General features: G+C 38.6%; 1 protein-coding gene across 2 annotated transcripts; it reads right to left on the bottom strand.

Annotated features, from left to right (window-relative positions):
* Positions 1-7,066: 7,066 nt before the first annotated feature.
* Positions 7,067-22,436, bottom strand: NDUFS1 (NADH dehydrogenase (ubiquinone) Fe-S protein 1, 75kDa (NADH-coenzyme Q reductase)). Of its 2 annotated transcripts, XM_009890206.1 has the most exons (18): positions 22,373-22,436; positions 22,045-22,136; positions 20,533-20,640; positions 17,741-17,817; positions 17,573-17,654; positions 17,333-17,463; positions 16,433-16,618; positions 15,807-15,941; positions 15,285-15,399; positions 14,146-14,291; positions 13,406-13,534; positions 12,070-12,199; positions 11,421-11,581; positions 9,686-9,840; positions 8,920-9,095; positions 8,029-8,163; positions 7,759-7,831; positions 7,067-7,433 (listed from the first exon to the last, which is right to left on the bottom strand). In XM_009890206.1, exons 1-18 carry the CDS (start codon positions 22,434-22,436, stop codon positions 7,342-7,344), a joined length of 2,187 nt encoding a protein of 728 aa, XP_009888508.1. In that variant the 3' UTR covers positions 7,067-7,341. The 2 variants fall into 2 exon arrangements, with proteins under 2 accessions (XP_009888508.1, XP_009888509.1); XM_009890207.1 differs by lacking the exon at positions 20,533-20,640 and having other exon boundaries at positions 7,078-7,433.
* Positions 22,437-22,775: the final 339 nt, after the last annotated feature.

The following is a 22,775-nucleotide window of genomic DNA, read 5'->3' as shown; positions in this document are numbered from 1 at the left end:
TTTATCTTTACAGACAAGATTCGTGTCCTAAGTTGGGAGATGTATCATAGAGTAGAGCAGTACTCTGAAATTATGTTGGAGAACAAATTGGACTCCAAGACTCCTGTACAAGGACAGTGTGTAAACCCAAAGCAGGAAACATCCCTTGTGCAACATGAAGAATTGTATCTGCAAACGCCATTTCTTCATTGCAGAATATGTCTGTCTGCCTTGACTTTTAAGTGGCCACATCCTTGGACCAACTGCTCCAGCCAGTAAGTGTATTGTACGCTTGAGCAGAGAGTGGTCAAAGAACACTAATGGTCCCTAAATCACCAGTTTCTGGCTAATGAGGCATACTTCGCTGATGTGTCTCACTGGTATTAATAGTGAGACAGAGGGCAGTGACATAGTGAATAAGCTTTGTGAGTCTAATAAAAGTAATGGAATAGATGCTTTAGGTTGTATACCAGTCACTGGAGGAGGCTGCATCAAGAAATGAACCTTGACTCTCTCCCAAGGTCATATGAACCCCAAGTGCAGACCTCAGGAATTTCTGAGCATGACTTAGACTCTGTGCATGTGGTGAAGAGTCTGCGGTTTTAAGTAAATAGTGTTATAATGTCAGCATCTTGGTATTATTCCTTGAAAGACACATACATTCTGAGGAAACAGATCTAATGTATTCAAATGCTTGTGAAAGGGATCAGCAATTAATTTAAAATGCAGGTGAATATTGTGAAGGGGAGGAAAAACTCTTAAGTCTGTAGATGTTCATTATAGACTTTCGTATATAGAGCCACATTTGTATAGAAGATCTTGTCTTCAGGCGTTTAAACCCTGGAAGGGGTGACAACCTAAATAAAAAACAAAGTTATGATTAGATACATTCTTCTAAGCAATGTCTTGAGCAGCGGTTTTAAGTAGTGGTCGTTTATTTAATTGTGGTAGGTTCTGGGGTCAAGCTAACCATTAAAGCTCAGAATATGAGTATTATTGAAAAATGCTGATTCTTATTTTTCAACAATTCTTTAACATGAAAATTTCATTGCAGTGGTTGTCTCTAGCATATCTGAATTTCACTTAGCCTGTCCACTACAGGAGTATGTATTTAATAACCAGCATGCTTTTTGCCACTTTTCCAAACATCAAAGGGTTCCTATACTAAAAAAACCTATTGTCTACAGTCTGAGGATTTTTCTTTAGCAAATACACCCGAGTTATGGCATAAATTCGGCTGCTAAACTCCTTCAAACCCATGTTGTAGCGCACTCCTACGTGGCAGATAGCACAGCTGAAAGTATAGGACAAACCATATGTGGAACAGAGTAACTTTGCTTTACTTCATTTAAAGTCATAAATGCTAGCAAAGCAACGCAAAGCACAGATGACTGGCTTTTTCTTCCCGAGTCTTAGGGGCTTCATTAAAGCTTATCGGAGCAATGGGAATTTTGCTGTGGATTTCAGTAGGAGTATAGTTGCAGAAGTATCTAACCAATTGGGAGCAGATGTATGCTAACTATTGCATGATAATATAATTAATTGATAGTGAACTGTACTGAAAATAGTAATTAACTAAGACTTAACTAATCTGTTCTTCATTATCAATGTGTATTTTAATCTGCATTAAATAAATGGTATTGTCTTCCTAAAGCTCAGCAAAGACAAAATAGTAAGACTATTAATTGCAGGAAGGTTGTCCAGAGTGCATGATGGGCTTCTTTAAATAGAAGACAAATGAATGGAATAAACTGTCCCAGCAGAATGCTCTAATACAGCCCTGTTTTACTAGGAAGCCCACTGTTAATTCATAGTATTGTATTTTTACTATCTACTTCTGTCTATTGATATTTCATTAACTGTAATTGTAGCGGTTAAGAAGCTACATGCTTTATCACCAGTCCTCCTTTCTGCTATTAGTTCGGTTGTTCATTTACATTCAGGTTAGAGTGGGTCTTGGTCATCACTGCAAATTGGAAAGATGAGAATTCCCACCCTGGACCAAATCAGGGATCTCTTAGTTGTCTGAGAGCAGCCAGTACAAGATGCTTCAAACGAAGGTGTGGAATATCCTGTGGTGGATAATTCAGAAATGAAAAGCATGCAGGACAGGATTCTTCAAAAATAGCTGGAGTTGAGCTAACATCAAAGCATAAAGCTTAATTAGTGTCCAGGGTCATGAGATCCCAGTGGATTTTGAAAGTTATTTGTTATACATGAATTTTTTCGCTTAGTATATTTCTTTTTGATGCGTGGTTCTCATCTCTGATCCATTTCAAACATAGACACTGGTGTACAGAAGGTGACAAGAAGAAATAAAATTGTTTCTTTGAAATACTAGTTAAGTATATTCAAAATTCAGTATTAGCATCAGAGTGAGGAGATGTCTCTACCAGCTATTATGTCTCACGACACAAAAAGGCCTCTAAATCTCGGTAGGCTTCTCAGCATTAGGCACTGTGAATGGATGCTTGCGTGTAGCCAGGGGAAAACATTTATTAACACTGTTTAGCATAGCAGGCTTTGCTGATGATGGAGTCACTTATTAAGAGTTTGAATTGCAAGGTTTTATTTACGTCGCTTATGGCTCTCTGTGCCGTTTCTCCATTGTGCTCAGCTGTGAGGAGCTGGGGATTCCCGGGTACTTTGGGACACATTGCTGACATCATTCCATCAGCTAATATGCATTACTGCAAAGTGTCTTTTGGATAAAACCTTACACAACAGAGAGGACCATGACTTGTATAAGCCCACCCTCCCCCCAGCAAAGGATTCCGTGTTTGTTTCTGAACAGTTTTCCTGGTGACTCTCTGTAAACTTTAGTGTTTCATTCCCAAAGGTACTCGTGCCCATTTAACATTTTATGAATAATAATAAATAATAATAGGTTGTGGGTGTTGGTTTTGGTTGTTTGTTTTTGTTTTTTTTTTTTTTAAATAGGAATTTAAAACCTGCTTCTTGAGCATGGTAACTTCTCAGGTAACTCTTGTACTCCTAATAAAAAGCTTACTTCAGTTGTCAGTGAAGTCCTTAACTTTTTGGTGCTCTCCATAATTCCCTGCTTACTTATTGCTATTTTTTTCCCTTGATTGTAGTCACAATTAAGTCCTCTTCTATCAGTTTGCTTATTAGCACTTTCTCTGTTCATGTCCTGTCAGTGCCTTGAAAGAGTCAGTCTTTCAACCCTTCATCACTGAAGGTGATTTCGTCTAATTGCATATTCGAAGGACAACGCAACAAATCATTATTAAAAGACTATCTTGCTTTGGGAGAGGATGTTTTGGCTTAGCCATTGTTTGGAGTATTTTATGAGGAGCAGACGTATGGGAACAGGGATGGAGATGAGGTTTTATTACCTTTTCTGTTTGGATTAATGCCAATGCCAGGCTGCTGTTCTGCTTTTTCTTTATCTCTATGAATCTGAGCTCCTTTTCTATCGGCTTCAACAGTAATACGCAGCACATCCCCCAGCCAAGCAGACAGTCCTGCAAGAATTTATCAGCCTCAGAAGAGGCATTGATCCCAAGTCTTTTACTTCCTGGGGAAATGCTACAGACACTTCCTTTTCTGCCTTAAGCTAAGCTTCAAAATAGATTTTTTTTTAAAAAAAAGCATGTTGCAAGTATTTTTAAGAATGGCCTAGTTTTGTTGGCTGTTTCAGTCTTGTTGAGAACATACCTCAGTTTGCCTTGACTTCCATTTGCGACCACATTGTCTGGTTTCTTTTTATTGAAAAAGCTCGCTAAATTGCCCAGGATTTAAAGCAGTCTCCTTCCGCAATTTTAGGGATGTACCCATGGGATGCTGGTGCTTCCAGGGAGGTGGCTATTGAACAGAGGTTTTAAAAAAATTTTTTTTCTTTGTTTTAAAATCACAGCTTTAGACTTGGATGCTTAAATCTGCCTGCAGTATTTTGACAAAGTTTGTTTCTCTTTAATCTGACTGATGGTGTTAACCTGGCCTAAACTTGCTTGAAAATATAAGCGCTTAGTAAGATTGTGGGAAAGTAACAGAAGATCGGTGAGGAGGACTGTAAACACGGTCAAGTGACCCGCACATGGAGTGCTGGAAAAACATACATATCACACTAATTGTTGTTTAGTTGCACGAGCTCGACAAGTAGGACATCCGCACTTAGATAACGTAGGCCTGTGATAGACTCGGGGGCACCTTACCAAAGGTGCCCGAGACTCCTGCCCTGCTATTGAAGAAGATCAAAGCACAGTGGAACACTGTGCCTGCCTGAGCCCTTTAAATACAGGCGAGAACAGCAAGTCTGAGCTCTCTCTCGCTAATAAGGAGTCTCTCACTCTCCGGTGCCTGCGTCGTCCGCTTGCATGCCTCTGCCTGGGTGCTGCTTCAGAGATCCCCCGGTCTGCAAGGTATCGAGATTAAATTTGTTCTTTGCCTTTCATCCGTGGTTTTGTGGTTGTTCCTGCATCCTGCCTGTGTCGGCTCACACAAGGGTTTTAACTTGAATTAACACACCCTTTTCCTTCTCCACTCCCCACAACCTTCTGCTGAAGAAAAAACTACATAAAGGCAAGGTTTAATCTAAGCCATGTTTGGGGTTAATTGCTTGCACGTAAGAGCTACGTGTACACAGCGCTGTGTTGAGAGAAGGGGATACTTAATGACTAAACCCATCCACCTCCCAGACACATACCTGTTCTTTTTCGTGCTGTCTGTGCAGGCAGGAGCGTACAGGAAGTGAGATGGTCACTGGGCTGTAACTGGCGATGCAACCAATGAGAAATTCTACCAGTTGGCCACCAGATGGTACTAGGGCTGCATTTGGGGAGGTGAATCTCCTTTAGGTCTGGTCTTAGCTTTAAAGTACAATAAACCCCCTGCCCACGCTGCAACTGAGTCTGGATAAATGCACCCACCAACGTTGCATTTGCAGGTTAGCAGCATCAGCAGAACTGACCGTTCAGGCAGCGTATCACCAAGCTAATAAACCCTTACTTTGAGCATGTTCATCTCCTATCATCCCAGCTCTTCATTGCTGCCTTCTTACAGTGCTCTACTTTAATCTGAGGTTGCAGCTTCAGAACCAGCAAGCAGTAGCATTAACTGTAAACTTTTTAAATAAACAGAACCCAATTGCATGAATAGTCCTGTTCCTGTAATTTTTGTTCCAATACTTTGCCCAGCCTACATCACCTGCCTTCCTTTGCAGACCCCTGCTATCCTTTTATTGCGAGCTGGGCAAAAGTCAACATATGCACTGACTGTCCAGCCACCAGAGCAAACAGAAGAGATAAGGGAGGGGCTAGATTGTAAACTCAGTTGATAAGAACGTTAAATTAGATTTCTCTTTCCTATCTAGTTTCCAACAGTCAAATCTGAGGAAAACCTTGTTGCTATTACCAAGTTTGGCTGAAAAGTTCTATATTTGGTGACTGGATAGATGGGAAAGAGGGTAGAAGCAGGACAGACAGCACCACATGTACTTCTTATCTTTTTTTGTCTTTCAAGATAAGGGCTGTTCACTTTTTGAATAAAAATAAGTATCTCCTAAAAACACTTAACTGAAGGATGCAGAGCTTTCAAAAAACCAAGAAGTAACGCGTGCCAGAGCTCCCAGAGTTAAACAATGCTGTAACATTTAATGCAAAAAAAAATTCTCTAAAGCTTTTTGAACCTTTACAAGTTTTGAAGTGAAGAAGTGATAACTGACTTGTTGCACAGCTGAAATTACTCATCTGTGTTTGTACAACATGGATTTTCAGGAAAAAAAAAGTAAGGTTTTCATCTCAGGAACCCAAGAACCAAATGTTTTACTGAACATAGGATTCAGCTACACCCTTGCCTCTTAAACCTACCATCTGTGAGAAGAGCCAACTGCCTTGGTTTTGGCATATGGTCTCACACACATTCTTTTGCTATGTCCCTGCCATAAACCCCTTCTCCTCCTAAAGAAGTAATGTTCCACAAGCACAACGTGAAAGGTTTTAGGCTGTACTTAGTCATACACGTGGACATACATAATATGGGGCCCTGGGAACTGCCACATTAAAAACAGACTACAGTATTTCTACAGGTCTCATAGTATTTTTAAATAAAGTGAATAGTTGTCTTTATTTTGTACCACCAAGAGCACTGACCCTGTTGGTAACTGGAAGACGGCAGGCTGAGTCAACCATTGTCCAACATTTAAGACTTAGTCAGCTAGTGCAAGGACACTGGGCTATACCAGGATAACCAGGAAGAGTTTTCTTCCTGGGCAGAAGGAAAACATTTAAAAAAAAAAAATTAAACTTGCTTGTTACTGAAAAATTTCAAGCATGGAAGAAAGAAGGCTTCTATAATAACACTCTCATGCACCCAGTATTACCCTACACTGAGCAATGTAGCTTTTCCTCATGCAAAATTAACACTTTTTTTTTATATAATAGAGTTGGAAGTGATGGCTTTATGATACTGTTCCCATTTGCACAATTCCTGGAAGGATTACTCTAAACCTTATTACCCTTGTAGTCTGTTGAAGAGGAAGCTATCCTTTTTCCAAACTTACATTAACCAACATAGTAGAGTCACTGTTCTGAAGTAATTCTAAAGCTTAAAAAAAACAACCAAAAAACAATCCTTTCCCCCACTTTGCTATAAGATGATCAGCACACAGAGATGCTTTTCTGAGATCTTTTCTGTACTTGAACTGGTGTAGCTAAAGGCCTTTATCTTTTTGCTAAATTTTTTAAGCAATTCAATATGAGGAAGCTGAGTGAAAACTTGCTTTTCTTTTTCAAGACATCAAAATTATTTTAATTTTCTCCATGAGTAGTTTCTCAGCTGAAACAAAATGGAGAAACATACAAGTATCTAGAGCATTGGCAGGTCTGAACGCTGACATAAACCAGGTATGTTTGACTCAAATGAGGGACAATTTGCTCTGACAGCACATCACAAAAATAGCACGTCCACACTCTCATCAGGGCTTAATATTGAGATACGTGGATACTCTGGAAGAAGGTTACAATCTAGTATTTTCACAATGTAGACCTGTTCCTAGCAAATCAAGACTTAATGGGTCTGAGTTGCTTACTGAGTTCTTTTCATGGAAGAAGCGTGAGCTATATGAATTACATAGGTAACAGATTGTTTGGTATTATAATTTATTTGTATACAATCATCATGTAGTCTGCCTCTGGGTACAGTAAGTTGAGCGCTGCATGTTCTCTCAGACACAACAACAGTCCTGTAATATTATGGGACTATTTGAACTGATGAAAAGGTGAATGAAGAAAAGAAAAATTCAACCACCTAGCAAATAGATTTTGAAAAAAAAAAAATAGTATCAGTCACAGCAGTTAACTGCAACTAATATTTGGATGGAGGTGGTAGCAGTCTGATTAGTCTCTAGCAGCTGGCTGGCTCTTCTACTGCATGAGCACCTTCCACAACAGCTTTCACACACTTGGCCATTGTCTGGGATGCTCTACTGATTGAATCTGAAAAAAATAAAATAAAATGCAAACTCATGTTGGTGTGTTGTAACTGTTCGTTTTTCAAAATTATACACAGATAAAATATAAAAGAGATTTAGTACAAGACTGCATACAAAGAGAATAAAGAAAATTACTTAGTTGAAAATACAGTCCAATAGCCTGTGCTTTATGCAAATTTCAAATCATTTCACTAGAAAATTTGTTTCTTCAAAAGATTCAAAGCCTACATATCTTAGTGGAAAGCTTTAAATGCCTCATAAAAACCTTACAGTAAAGCGAAGTAAAATGTATTGCTGATTTCAGAATGGAAAGGCCATACTATACATACCTGTCATATAAAAGTCTTTTATTGTGAGCTGAGGTGGAACAAGAGGATCAGCAAGAAGCTGTTGCTTCACTAACTGTGGCAGGAAAGGAAAAAAAGAAAGTCAGCTTTATGATAGGAACTCATTACCAAAGCACTGTTTTAGTGAATTCCACATTCAGTGCATGTCAAAGAATGCTTGTAGTACTAAATATGAAGAAGGACCATTTCTTTAAAAAGCATCAAGCTACGTAACAGCACTAAATCATGCCCAGATACTTCAGTTTTGGTTACCTTTGACAATTCATTTGCCTGGGTGAAGTAGTTCGCCTCTTCCACATCATCGTATCGAACCAGATTAGGAGATACTTCTTCTAAACGCTTCCGTATTTGATCAAGGTTCTCATAAGGCAAGGTCATACCAGCCAACTAAGAGATTCACAGAAAGAAATGCCATCAAGTCTAGGGATTTAATACATAGTGGTTTAGATTACCAATCCATTAACATACCTAAAATAAAATCAGGAAAAATCTATACTCCTTGAAAACACAGGGAGTTATAATGTACAAACTGAAGCAAAGTCACAATATTCTGTTTGTCTTCTGGAAGAAGGTTAAGACTTTCCCATGTTAAAAAAAAACCTAGGCTGTCCTGTTTGCTATACAAAGCAAAAAAAAAGACAAGACAAGAAGTACTTTTCTCCTTCCACACAGATATCACTTGTACTTTCCCTAACTTACCACCAAATGAGATAAAAGTTGATGCAATTATCAATGCATCTTGTTCCCAGTGACTAGTAAGCACATATTTGACCTTATCTAATGGTACCAGATCCTGTCCTCAGAGTTTGTGTTGTTTTCTTTCTAAAAAGCAAGAAACTGCATCCTACCACCATTTTCCTCTAAAACACTTCATGAAGACTTGCAGAATTTGCAGACAGATCTTCACCCATTATGCATTCCAGTATCATACCACAGTTGTAATATTAGTGCTATCCTCAAAAGGGAAACATGATTTAACTCAGAGAATTAACAAAGGATTCAATACAAAATATTACTTCTTAAGACTACAGTCATGTATTTCCCTCAAAATGTACCTCTTTTTTGGAAACACTTCTCAATATAAAAGGAACATAAACCTCTCAGCATACTTTTATTAGAAACAATTTATAACAGCAACAGTACCTCAGAGATAGCTCTAATAATTTTCCAGTCTTCCCTTGCCATTCCAGGAGGTGTTACTGCTACTCTTGTCTGCTGGGCCCTACCCTCAGTATTCACGTATGTGGCAGCCTTCTCTGTATATGCTGCTCCTGGGAGAATAACATCAGCCATGGGAGCTCCCACATCCCCATGATGTCCTAAATACGTGGAAAGAGGAAACAGTACACAACCATATAAAACATAAGTCAAAATAAAAAGAAATGCTTTACTAACACAACAAAGAATTTCTGTGTTCCCAGAAAAAAAAAGTTTCTAAGGTTTGCTTAAGCAGTGACATAAAGCCTATGAGGATGACTGCTCTGAGGTCTTGCTTGCCTAATACTTTGGGGAGAATGAACAGACTACAAGTAGTAGTAAATAGTAGTTCAGTCTCTATAGACACTCAGATCTGGGGGGCTCCTGGAACAAGGATGCTTACTGAATGAAGGTAAGACCACGTTTTGGTATGATGGAACAGCTGGGAACCAATGCTGTTTTGTCTGCCAGGTCTGAAGCTATGCTCCAGAAGACCTAACTGGTTTATATTCCCTTATTACTCATCAACAGTTTCCCAATTTTACCTAAGTAACCAGTATCTCAGTTATGTGTTGGAAGTTCCATTTCTTGGCAAAAAATAAAGGCTAAAAATTATCAAAGGGTCAGATATATTTGTAAGAATATGCCACTGTTTAGACTTTCTCTCCAGCTATTAGATAGTAACATTGCTTAACTTGTATCTACTAATTACCTTGATAGATGATAAAACAGTCCTTTGGTAAATCTTGACGTGTTATACAACCCGAGTCTGCACCCAAGAGATACAATACTTTGGGAGGATTTTTCCTAATAGCCTCCACTCCTGGTTTGAAACCCAGATCCAAAGCAGCTACCTGGCTTGCAACCCTGTAGGAACAAACGCATCATGACTTTAAGTTATTTCAGAATACTCCCTCTCCCATCAGAACAGACCTTTTCTTTTCTAAATATTTCAAAGGGACGTAAAAGGTTTCTTCGCAGTGACAGGACAAAAATGGAGCACAAAGGCAGCTGAAATTTTTGACAGAGTATTTGACAGAACATCAAGTTGGTTTTTACATTTTGACTAACTGATGCCTTTGAAGTTTTCATGGGGGATCTCACCTATTTAAGATGGGAGAGCAAAATAAAGGCAGACATTCCAGGTCAGGGCCTAGTGGCAGGCAGCTCACTTATCATCTGGAACACCAAGGTTAACATTTCAGCTATGAATTGAACTCAACAGGCGTTTAATTTAGGGCACTCACGTGAAAGATGAAAGACCAGCTACTGGACCATTGGCTACTCTAAAACATCTAAGACTTGAGACCACTATTTCATCACCATTCATTTATTCACACATAAAAATACTTCTAAAAGAATGAAATAATGTTTCTCATTTTCTGTCAGTCTTTTTCTTTTCCAAAGAAACAGTTTTGCATAATCCTGCATAATAAGTTGCCAGAATTATAATTGTATTTAGAAGAAAAAAGATTCTCTCTGTAGAGTACAGATCTTTCAGTATTACTCATGTTTGTCTGACATAGTCAAACATGTAAGTTAAGTTGCTTTTTACACCTAAGGTAGAGTAGATGGTGCACCAAAAGGATGAAAGTCAGTAACATGAAAGGCTGCCAAACCATGTGTAAAAAAGGTATTGCGAGTGTTCATGAACTCATCAGTGTTTTGGTATTAAATGTTTCAGTTTCAACAGCAGGATTTTACATTTAAGTTCCCTTCAGAGGACCAAGCCCTGCTCTTGCTATACTAGTTTTACATCAATGAAGCTGCTTTTGGCAGAAGTACTTTGTTGAGTCTCTGAATCTCAGTGCCACTACATTTGCCGAAATAATTTTTCCTTAACAGAGGTTGTCAATTTGACAGACGGACTTTTAGAAAGAGAGTGGGGAAGGACTGTCCCAGGAGAAGCTTGCCTATTAAAAGGAATAATATCCCAGTAAAATGAATAACTAAGATCAAAAGCCCTAAAGTGAAAAGCTTTGAGGCATTTCTATTAACTATTCAGTTAAGAAACTGCACAGTAAAAGCAGTATTATCAGAAACCATATTATTTAAATACTTTTGCCATTTTGTTTGGTTTTCTTCCTCTAGATAAAAAGCAGTTGTTTAGCAAGTGCCACGGGTCTGCTGTACAGTCTACTAAGCACTGTGGCATATTATTAAGCTCTCTTGTATTCTATACCTCTAAATTTAATCTTTAAATTCCACATTTAAATATAATAGATTAATAAAGTCTCATGGAGAGCCTGAAAAGTTTGCCAGGTCAAGGAACCCATTTCTAGTAAAAAGTTTCTGCTAGTTTGTACTTTTATTTTTCATATTCCCTACAGGTTCTAACCTGATAAGCCCCTTGTGTGTACCCAAAGAAATCTGTGCATGCACATTGTGGTAACTTGTGTAGGCCCAGTGTGAATGAAAGTGGCTCCCAAAAAAGCTTTAAAGCAAACCTGTGGAGGATGTTCATGACTTTCCATTCAGAACCAACACCGCTCTTAGTCCTGGCATTTTGTGCAATGGTGGAAACGGCAGCATGGATAGCTGCTCCATCACTGCGCTGCAGTGCTGCGCTACCGACCACCACCATCGGCTTTTTGGCCTGGTCGAGGACCTGTGCAAGTAAAGAATCAAGGAGTTAATTCCAACGCTTTGAAGATAATTCTTGGTGCAGATAATGTAACAAATCCTGTAATTTCTACATAAGTCTTCCATGCAAAGCTACAGTTCTGAAATGGTCAGTTTCATTTAGAGATAAAGCCAAGAGAAACTGCTATAAGCAGTATGTTACCCTGTCAATACAGAACTATACTCTTGATAACCAGACATTTAAGTGGAAACAGTCATGGTTGAAACAGCCTGTTTTATAGCAAGAAATATTCCAGGAGTTTCCTGCACTGCAACATTTTACACACCTGAATATATTAAGCAGTTCACACATACTTGCTGCACACTAATCATTACCTCACGTCTACATTTGATCAAAAGCAAATAACCCCGCATACAGCATGGTACTTCTGTTCAAATCTGTCTCTGTGGTGAATTCAGATTATTATTCAATACATCAGAAATTTAACAGTCACACTCTGAAGTTGTGTGTACCTTGGAGAATGCATGTTTTCCAGAAGCAATGTCCTGGAGTATCTGTGGGGACTCTCCTAGATGATCATATGTGTACGTCAGATTCACAGGAGAGCCAACAAGGGCCACTTGCAAGTCATTGTGAAGCCAGCTGAAAACACAGCAAACATTTTATAAAAATTAAAGAAATAGAGTTTTACTCAACCAAAGCCACTAGTAATGATTTTAGCAATAACTTGAAATAGAATGCAAATTCTTTCAAAGGACTTTAAATGACATTCATTGTTTTGGTAACATGCAGTTTAGCATTATTCTGACTGTTAAGCAAGCTTAAGGTCTTTTTAGAAGGACTCTCTATTTCTGGGACCAGTGCAGGAAACACACCTTACATAAGTAGTTCATAACTCAGTTCCCTCCTCCTCCTCCCCTCAAACTTTTGCCAATGCAGTGGAGAAAAAGGTTGCACAAAATGAGGTACAACTTTAAACCATCTTTTCCAGTGTTAGGCAAAAACAAACAGAACAAAAAACCCCCCCACCTACAGCTATTAAGTTTATTTAGCTTGACTTAACTCTTAGTTACTTCAGAATTGACTTTAAAGTTATTTGTAGGAGGAAAGAATTACGAATTTGATAGTGCTCATTTTAGGAATCCACTTATTTCTAGTATGAACACAGAAAGATTTAGCTGGTTAGAAATTTTTCTTTTTTGCAGTTTCTCATAGCACAGACTTATAAAAAAATGTATTAATCGTTCATAACTTTAATTGCATTTTTTCCTCTCAAAATGTTAAGGCCACTGTTGTTCACAATGGTGTATTTTGGAAGATCCAGCATTAGGAAGGGCAAGGCTTTTTTTTTTTTTTTTTTTTAAATAAACCTCATTTGTCTCCTGCTGACTTATCTTGTTACTATGTTCAAAAGTTTGGGAAAGCCACGTTACTTGTCAAAGACGACATTAAACTTGAATGACAGCTTCTGAAGTCAACAAGTCTGATTTGTTACAACAATACAAAAAGCAGCAAACTGATGCTGAAAATAATTCTTTAAGGAATATGCTTTAACTTCTGTAAGACAGAAAATCTGAGGTGTCTGTGTAATGTAACAAAGGAATAAACATCTGAGTATATGAACTTAGGTAAAATGTCAAAATGAGAATAAACAAAACATAGCTATACACTATAGGGAGAAGAGATCCCCTTTATCTACATATATATCACCACTCCCTTTACTGAAAGTGAACTAAATCCACTGAGTCCTTCTGGATGAACTCTCAAATTGCTGCCTGCGGCTCCACCTGAGCATTGTATCAAATCCAGATGGATTTGCATGCCTATTCACCACCAAGGAATACAAACCTCTTTCGAATTCTAGCATTAAAAAGCGGTGCCTCAAAGCGTGGATTGCTGCCAACCAGAAGCAGGACATCTGCCTCTTCCACTCCAGCGATCTTGGTATTAAGCAGGTAGTTAGAGCGTAAGTCTGTGCTATAACAAAAAGATGTAAGAAATAAAGAGGATGAGAATTCAGTAAAAGGAAGGAATGGAGATATGGTAAATATTCTAGGTGTTCAAAATATTTTTTCATCTCAGGAAGAGAACAAGAAAGAAGAGATTTGTCAATCCTAATTACCAACCCAAAAAAAAAAATTAAGAGCTTCTCTCTTTCCTGAGTATCAGAGACACCAAAACATTAAAGGAATTACAATGTGGATATTTTCTACACTCACAACTTGTGAGCCTTCACAAACTTCATCTGCTATTACACAGTTTACAAGATCATAATGGTACTATAGTTTTCACAACACATACAAATAGACTAAATTATCCAATTTACAACAGAGCGTAACTGGCTTTCAGTAGCCTACTGTTAAACTGCAGCAGCCTCAACATACTGTAAAGTGTGCTTTAGCAGAGACTACGTATCAACTGTCACTCCATAAATACTCTATAAATGAATATTGTAAATTCAAACAAAACCTGCTAATGCATCAGCAATTGCTATCCTTGGTCATTCCAGAATCTCACCATGAGACGATTTGCAGGCTGGAAAGTTTATTAACATACTAATTACAGACAAGCTTTGTCTGAACTCTTACCCAGCTCCAGCAGTAGGGAAGACCTCTTCAGTGCAGAGCGTATCACAATTTACTCTATTCAGTAAGTCTTTCAGAGCTATTAGCGCTTCTGCATCCACCAGTCCTCCTACAATTGCGGCTACTTCCTTACCTTTGACAGCCTGTAGCTGGAGAAAGAAAAATGTAACTGTAAGCAAAAGAAACCATTGAAAAAAATCCCATTTGGCCCAGGTAAACGTTTGTTACTTTTGGATGTACCAAAGCCAGCAGTGCAACTGCTGGCCTGGAGAAGCACAAACTAAACAGCAGTGTCTGAATCCCGCAAGACAGCAACTCCACTCCTTCAGAACTCATGATAAGCAAAGAGCAGCCCTCTGTATTCTATGCAGGTCTCTCCCACTTGAGTTATTGCTCAGATGTGGCTAATTCTCATTTTGTGTGGTCAGGATAGGAAGATTGGTGAATGCTCTTATTTTAATGAAGGTACAGTGCAGACAGAATACAAACTTCCATAACAAGCTCCGGTAGTAAACTCAACTCAAAAGTTATTATCTGAGAAGCAATAGCACTCATAACAAACCCTGCTACTGTACCATGGGCAAAAACATCCTTAAGGAAAGTTCAATTACAGTTATTCAATTCTGCTTCATCCCACATAAAATTTTTAATCAAAATCCAGAGCAGTCATGCAGCACTTCATTGAAGCAGCACAATCAATCACCACACAGAGGAAGCACTGAGGCAAGCACAATTCAGATTTAAGTAATACAGAATTAATGGCTTTGATGGCAAAAGTGGCGATAGCACCCTTAAAATGAATTTAAAGAAGTCTTCAGATAGATCACAGTAATTCAGGGAAGTTGCTTCCTCCTAAATTTCTGAAGGAACACTTCAGTTTCCTATTTAAATAAAAATAATTTCTCTCCAGTGCCCCAAATGAAATCATGATAAGACAAAGTTCTTCAGATGGTCTCATCCATGAAACAGGAAATAATATTCAGAAGAAGAAACTGAAGTGGAAATACAATGGATTAGAAAGCAAACGCTCCGCTCTAACCTTAAAAAGCCCTTTTCTATATAACTGTTTTCATATTAATCATTGTAATATGTCCAGCTTTAGAAATTAATTTTACGCTACATATATTGAAAATTGTTCTTACCACACCAGCAACACGAGTTAATACATCCTCCCATGAGGCATAAACAAATAGTCCTTTCTCATTCTTGATCATTGGCTGAGTAAGTCTCTGACGCTTCAGACCGTCATAAGCAAACCTAAGTGAACACCACTAATATTATTAAAGAGCAAAGACAAAAATAATCATGTATACTAGATATTTTCTAAGACTGAGTTTTCTAACAGCTTGCAATGATTAGAAAAGAGAAACAAGAAATATTTCCCCTGAAAGTTTAACTTTTCCTTCCCATAAACAAGCAAAAAAATGTGATACAAATAAAAAATTTACTGTAAAAAAAAAGCTACAAAAATGAAAACATTAGAAAACTCAGTAATTTCAATTATAGTATTAAAAACATGTTTAACCAATTATTCTTGTCTATAGCTTTACAATATTAACAGTGGAATCCAGAAGTCAGTGCTACTGTCCATATTTCTGCAAAGTGTGCCTTTCATGTGCGCAAAAACACACTTGGGAAGAAACACTTCCCACACAGACACACACCTTGTTTTGTCAGATATCCATTCCTCATTGATATCTTCATGCAGCCTTGGCAAAATTCTCATCACTTCTCCAGTTCTCGTGCTCACTACTATGTTGCTTCCAACTGCATCAAGAACATCAATTGACTCTACCTTCCTGTTTAGAGGAAGAAATAAACCATTTGTAGTTTTCTATACACAAGCAGCAACTAACTGCATAACAAGCGAAACAACAGCAGCAAAGATAGAGTGCTACAGGTCTAGCTTTAGATATACATATAAGAGCTTAGTTTCACAAGATATTTTAAATAATATCCTCAACAATTACTGAGCTAATGAATTTGAATTTCCCTTTACACATGTTTTTTTTACTGAGCAGTCAGCCACAACCTACAAGTCCAAAACATTTTAGAGTAAAAATAAGGGAAGAATAGTCTACAAACTATATAGCATTCTTCCGTTTCTTGAATGAGCTGAGAGTAAATAACAGAATTTGTGTTAGAGTCAGTCTATGGAGGAGTCTACAACAAAAATGCAGAGAATAAAAGTCAGAGAAAACCCTTGGTATCACAGATGGGCGTATTCTAAGATAAATCATATGACAGAAACAGAGAAAGCTGCATCTTCAGTATGAGTTAAGACACATACCTTGTCTCCCATGGGCGTGCGGTAAAGGCATATGGCTTGGAGGTAAGAGCACCAACTGGGCAGATGTCAATAATATTTCCTGATAACTCGGACATGAACATTTTTTCAACATAAGTACCAACTTGCATATCATTTCCTCTTCCGGTTGTTCCCAAGTCATCTACCCCTGCAACCTCACTAGCAAACCTGGTAGATGCAAAAAGAATGAAAAACAGATCCGGAATGTACAACAGCAACGTAGCACATTTTTCAGTCCTTATCTCATTTTCTTAAGATAAAACATTAGCCTTAGTTCATACACCTGCAAAAAGAAAACAATTGTTTAGACGCATTAGTCAGTGCCATCACATGCACAGGGCTACAAAAACTAGGTGGACTTAAATCAAAAACCAGAGCAGTTCAGTGCTCATTGAATTTCACAGTCTGAGTCCAAGATTAGTCCTAACTAACAAGTTCTCTCTAGAACTAGGCGGGTACATTGTATTCTTTTCCATCTGGCTCAAGTTAGCTGATACTGAATCTCAGGACTACAGAACAGCATAAATATAGCTATAGCTACCAGAGGCTGTCAAGAATAAATAAATCTTGCAACTGTGGCTGAGGAAGTCACTTAATGTTTTTAAATCCATTCTGGCACTAACACCAGGGGACCAGTTCTGCCCTGAAGAATTCTGAGTACACTTTCATGTTTTGGCCAGCTCTCTCTATTTCCCACATGACAGCCATCTGGTAGCTCTGGGAAACCAGCTATCAGTCCCTACCACAAATAAAATTCTTAAGTACAGTCAGAAAAGAAATAAGAAGAATTGTCTGCCTCTCATGGTGTTTCTTTCACAAGTAGCAAACTGATATAAATATGCCTGCTCAGTACTCTCTCCAGTGAAAAATAAAGGACATTACCTGATACATCGAGTGCACTGTATACACCGAGTCATGATTGTTTTGACTAATGGGCCAATGTTCTTGTCCTCCACAGCACGTTTTCCCTCTCTAAATCTACTCCTATCACTGCCAAACATCATCGATTGATCCTAGAACAGACAACAGAAAACAGACGTATCCGGGCTGCTGCAAAGCACAATTTCACCTAAGAGAAGAGTATTAATACACAAGTCTACACAATTTAATTGGATGTTTTACCTGTAAATCACATTCTCCACCCTGATCACAGATAGGACAGTCCAATGGGTGATTTGCCAGCAGGAACTCCATCACACCCTCTCTGTCGGGTTCAGAAATTAATGTCAACTTCACATAATTTAGCAGATAGTATAATTCATCAGCTGTAGGAGACTAAAAGAAACGTACCTTGCTTTCCTGGACTTCTCAGAATTTGTCAGTATGTTCCAGCCCTTCATAACTGGCATGGCACACGCAGCAACTGGCTGCAATCATCATAAAAAGCAAGTATGAACACAACATATTTCTTCTCAACATGGGCACAAACCCCAACCTCCTCCTCCCCCCAAATTTTTACATAGGCATCTGCTATTAATTTAACATGTTGTAGAAATAAAAAGGTATCTACAAGGAAAAAAAAAAAAAGAAGAAAATCTAACCAATAAAGTCACTGGAAGCCATATTTATTAATAATCTGATATATAAAAAGGTTAATTAGTTGTGATTTCCTTCTTTTTCAAGTTGAAAGTTTTACACTTTCTGATTCAAATTCAAGTAGTTAATAGCAAGAAGAAAGTCAGCTGTAACAGATATAAGGCAAATCAAAGAGATTCAACAGAGATCTGGAAAACCTCTAGAACTGAAGTTCAGATTATGCATCTTTTGTTACACGTTTATTTGGACAGCCTGTACAAAGAGTGCTGGAATAAGATTTTTCACAAGATTACTGCAAGATTAACAAAAACTCCTGCTCAGAAAACGAACCCCTCCTACTTTTCAATTATGTCACAAGATAGACCATCACAGAATAGTTAAGAGTTGGAAGGGACCTTAAAGATCACCTAGTAAAGGTATCTACAAGGAAAAAAAAAAAAAGAAGAAAATCTAACCAATAAAGTCACTGGAAGCCATATTTATTAATAATCTGATATATAAAAAGGTTAATTAGTTGTGATTTCCTTCTTTTTCAAGTTGAAAGTTTTACACTTTCTGATTCAAATTCAAGTAGTTAATAGCAAGAAGAAAGTCAGCTGTAACAGATATAAGGCAAATCAAAGAGATTCAACAGAGATCTGGAAAACCTCTAGAACTGAAGTTCAGATTATGCATCTTTTGTTACACGTTTATTTGGACAGCCTGTACAAAGAGTGCTGGAATAAGATTTTTCACAAGATTACTGCAAGATTAACAAAAACTCCTGCTCAGAAAACGAACCCCTCCTACTTTTCAATTATGTCACAAGATAGACCATCACAGAATAGTTAAGAGTTGGAAGGGACCTTAAAGATCACCTAGTTCCAAGCCCCCTGCAATAAGCAGGGACACCTCCAACTAGACCAGGTTGCTCAAAGCCCCATCCAACCTGGCCTTTGTGGGACATCCACAACTTCTCTTGGCAATGTGTTCCAGTGTCTCACCACCCTCACAGTAAAGAATTTCTTCCTAATACGTAATCTGAATCTACCCTCCTTCAGTTTAAAACTGTTACCCCTCATCCTATCACAACACTCTCTGATAAAGTTTCCCTCTCCACCTTTTTTGTAGGCCCCCTTTAAGTACTGAAAGACTGCTATATTGTCTCCCCAGAGTCTTCGCTTCTCCAGGCTGAAAACCCCCAACTCTCTCAGCCTGTCTTCAGAGAAGTGCTGCAGCCCTCTGGTCATCTTCGTGATCCTCCTCTGGACTTGCTCCAACAGGTCCATGTCATTCTTATGTTGGGGGCCCCAGAGCTGGATGCAGTACTCCAGAGGGGGTCTCACCAGCGCGGAGTAGAAAGGCAGAATCACCTCCCTCAACCTGCTGGCCATGTTTCTTTTGATGCAGCTCAGGATATGGTTGGCTTTCTGGGCTGTAAGTGCACACTGCCAGCTCATGTTGAGTTTCTCAACCACCAATACCCCCAAGTCCTTCTCAGAGCTGCTCTCAATCCATTCTCTGCCCAGCCTCTGTTTGTGCTTGGGATTGCCCTGACCCACATGCAGGACCTTGCACTTGGCCTTGTTGACCTTCACGAGGTTTGCCCAGTCCCACTTCTCAAGCCTGTCCAGGTCCCTCTTGATGGCATCCTGTCCCTCAGGCATGTTGACCGCTCCACACAGCTTGGTGTCATCGGCTGACTTGCCCAGGGTGTACTCAATCCCACTGTCCATGTTGCCAACAACGACGTTAAACAGCACCAGTCCCAGTACCGATCCGTGAGGAATGCCACTCGTCACTGCTCACTACTTGGATGTCAAGCTGTTGACCGCGACTCTGAGTGCAACCATCCAGCCAATTCCTTATCCACCGAGTGGTCCATCCATCAAATCCATGTCTCTCCAATTTAGAGACAAGGATCATGACTTCCCTCTTTAGTGATAACCCCAGATTTCCAGAGAGGCAAAGCTCGAACTATGGAATACAAGTTGACATGAGCTAAAGAGCTTTATATGTGAATATAAATGTGTAATCAAAACTGAACCCCAAAAGAATACCTCACCTATGTGCATAGATTTCTTAATACTGCTGAAGACAGCCGTCAATCCTGAAGTAAATTACTATTTTACAACAGACATCAGTGGTACACAATGCATTAAAATATAAACTAATAAGTAGCCCCAATCTCTACTTAGCTAGAACAAACCTGCAGATGCTAATCCTACAGCTGAATTCATACAGTATCTGAAGTTTACTATTTGTGTAGTATCAGCTGAAAATGCATGGTTGAAGCCTGAATTACAGAAAATAAAAATATATCTGACTGGAAATGGACAGCTATCAAATGTTCACGCCCAGGAGCAAGATAATCCATAAGAGCCTGAGAACCGACTTTGATCCATAGGCAATCATTGTATTCCAGTTGAAGAAGCAAAAAACCTGCTTCGAGCAGCTGAATGACAACAATTTGTGTGCTAATGATAGTGCAAACAATTATTTACAAGATTTAAACTAGGCCCTAAGCACAGCAGGAAACTGTATTTCCTATGAAACATATACAATACCTTGGGAGCTTTCTCTATTTCCACAAGACACATCCTACAGTTTCCAGCAACAGAGAGACGATCATGGTAACAAAAACGGGGTATCTGAATTCCAGCCTTTTCACAGGCCTATAAAGAATAAGAAACAAAGGAAAATTAAATTTTAGTTAGACCTTTCAGTTCCACCTCATAAAACATTACACAGTTTTTCAAAAAGTAATACTGTTAGTGCTCAGGAATATAATGCATTCAAAGGTTCATCTTAAGAATTGTCCATAAATAAAAAATAGTGATCAAGCAGAAACATTTCAGGTTATCAATTACAAATATATTTTTTCCAAAATTTGTAACTGATTGAGGAAATAAGAAGTAACCTCTCTTTCATTCTTTCCTCCAAGAATAGACAGAATTTTCTAATAGATAGAACACTAGCAATAAAAATAACGTTTCAAAGAAAGCACGAACAATTTAAAGAAAAGTGCATAAGAGAGGAAAATTTGAAAAATATAAAGGAAACAACAATGGCCATAATGACTTCTGGTAATTCAACAACACAAATACTCTCTATGAAGGTACTGGAGCATAGCCAATCTTCAACTTCTGTGGAACCCCACACTCAGAAACATTCTTCCATGACATGTCCAAAGAAGAAATAGGAGGACAGAGACAACAGACTTCCAGAGAACAGATGAAGACGGTCTTTCCTGCATAAAATCCCCATGGCTGCTGGAATCTATGCTCTAGTGCTAGGTATGCCTGCCAGAAGAAACACCACTGAATTAAAAAGATCTAACAAGATCTAATTTTTCTGATGAATTCTACAAAAAATTATCACATGTAAGCAAAACTAGCAAAAAATAGCATTTAAGAAAATACTACATTAGACTCCTGCCAGGGGCATTTTAATGCCTAAATTAGTAACTTGTATCCAAAGAATGAGGGATATGTTTTGAAATAAACACTATGTACTTTAATGTTCTAACTCACTATACCACGCCTCCATTTAATGGCTTCTTAAAAAGAATTTAGACTGGAAAAAGATCTGCTTGAAATTTTGGCCTGAAAAGCAACAACACTGAGTACAGGCCGGGAGATCCAGGTTCCATTTCTTCCCACAGCAAGAACAAGAAAAGCAGTGAAGGATCAGCATTCTGAATCCTAAGAACTAATAACCAGAAGGAGACAATCCCTCATATACCCAAGAAACCACTTTAATAAAAATTAACAGGTCACACAGAGTTCAGAGCTAGAATTTCAACTGGGATTTATCAAAGTCTATTATTACATTGCATACGTTTTTGCAGTTGGGATTCAAGCTGCATGCACCTTCTTTCAAGCAATCATAACAGATGCTTCTTTTTCAAACACTGAACTCCCCAAATTATTTCTGCCATGTGAAATTTTCTGCACAGTCAGTGCAAACACCCATCAGAATTGCAAGAAACAATGCAAAGCGTTGTTGGGTTTTTTTGCTATCCTGCCAAGAAGTGAGATGGGGAATCCAATAAAAATTCAGCACGCCACTCCCCACACCTGAAGTACTGTGGTTCCCGGGTTCACCAACACAGGATTCCCATCCACAAACACCTCTATTTGGTTGCTGGCTGCTGTTGCAGTTGTACGTCCTGAGAGACATGGAAGAAGAAAAGGAAAACTTTCAGTTACTGCTAGATGCAAATGGTCAGACCCCACACTCCTTATCTTACAGTTATACAGTACTGAAACAATTCTAATTCTATAAACAGCACAACATAGAATTCCAGAGCTGCAAACAAAGTACACATACATGCCCTTCAATAAGTCAATTACACATGGATCAATTTTATCACGATACACAGAGACATAAACTAGACACACTTACCACACACTTTGGAGGACTGGGCGACCCCAGCTAAGGTCCTGCGGACAGCAGGTAGTCGAAGCATGGTGCTCTGGTAAGAGAGAAAACAGCACTGAGTTTTTATCAGTTCAAATGTTTGCTGAGAGGTTTTGAACAGGCAGAGTAAAAACTTCTATACCAGTTGCAAAGAAGTACATATGCACCTATACATACACAGTTATAAAAGAATAAGAAGTTACTTTCTTAAACTACAAGATATGACTCTCTTTTTATAACTACCTATACTCCATATATATCGCCTCACACTACAAATGGTGCAAGTCAGGGCGATAAACAGCTGTCAGCCCGGCTCAAGCCACTAACCCTGCAAGCGCTGCCAGGAGCACGGACGAAGGAAGAGCAGCCACCGAGAACGGGCGGCAGC

Source organism: Charadrius vociferus, unplaced genomic scaffold (assembly GCF_000708025.1).
Source record: "Charadrius vociferus isolate BGI_N301 unplaced genomic scaffold, ASM70802v2 scaffold147, whole genome shotgun sequence".
In the NCBI taxonomy this organism is placed as follows: Eukaryota; Metazoa; Chordata; class Aves; order Charadriiformes; family Charadriidae; genus Charadrius; species Charadrius vociferus.
Note: the sequence above shows the minus strand (reverse complement) of the source record. Positions and strands in the feature narration are given on the sequence as shown.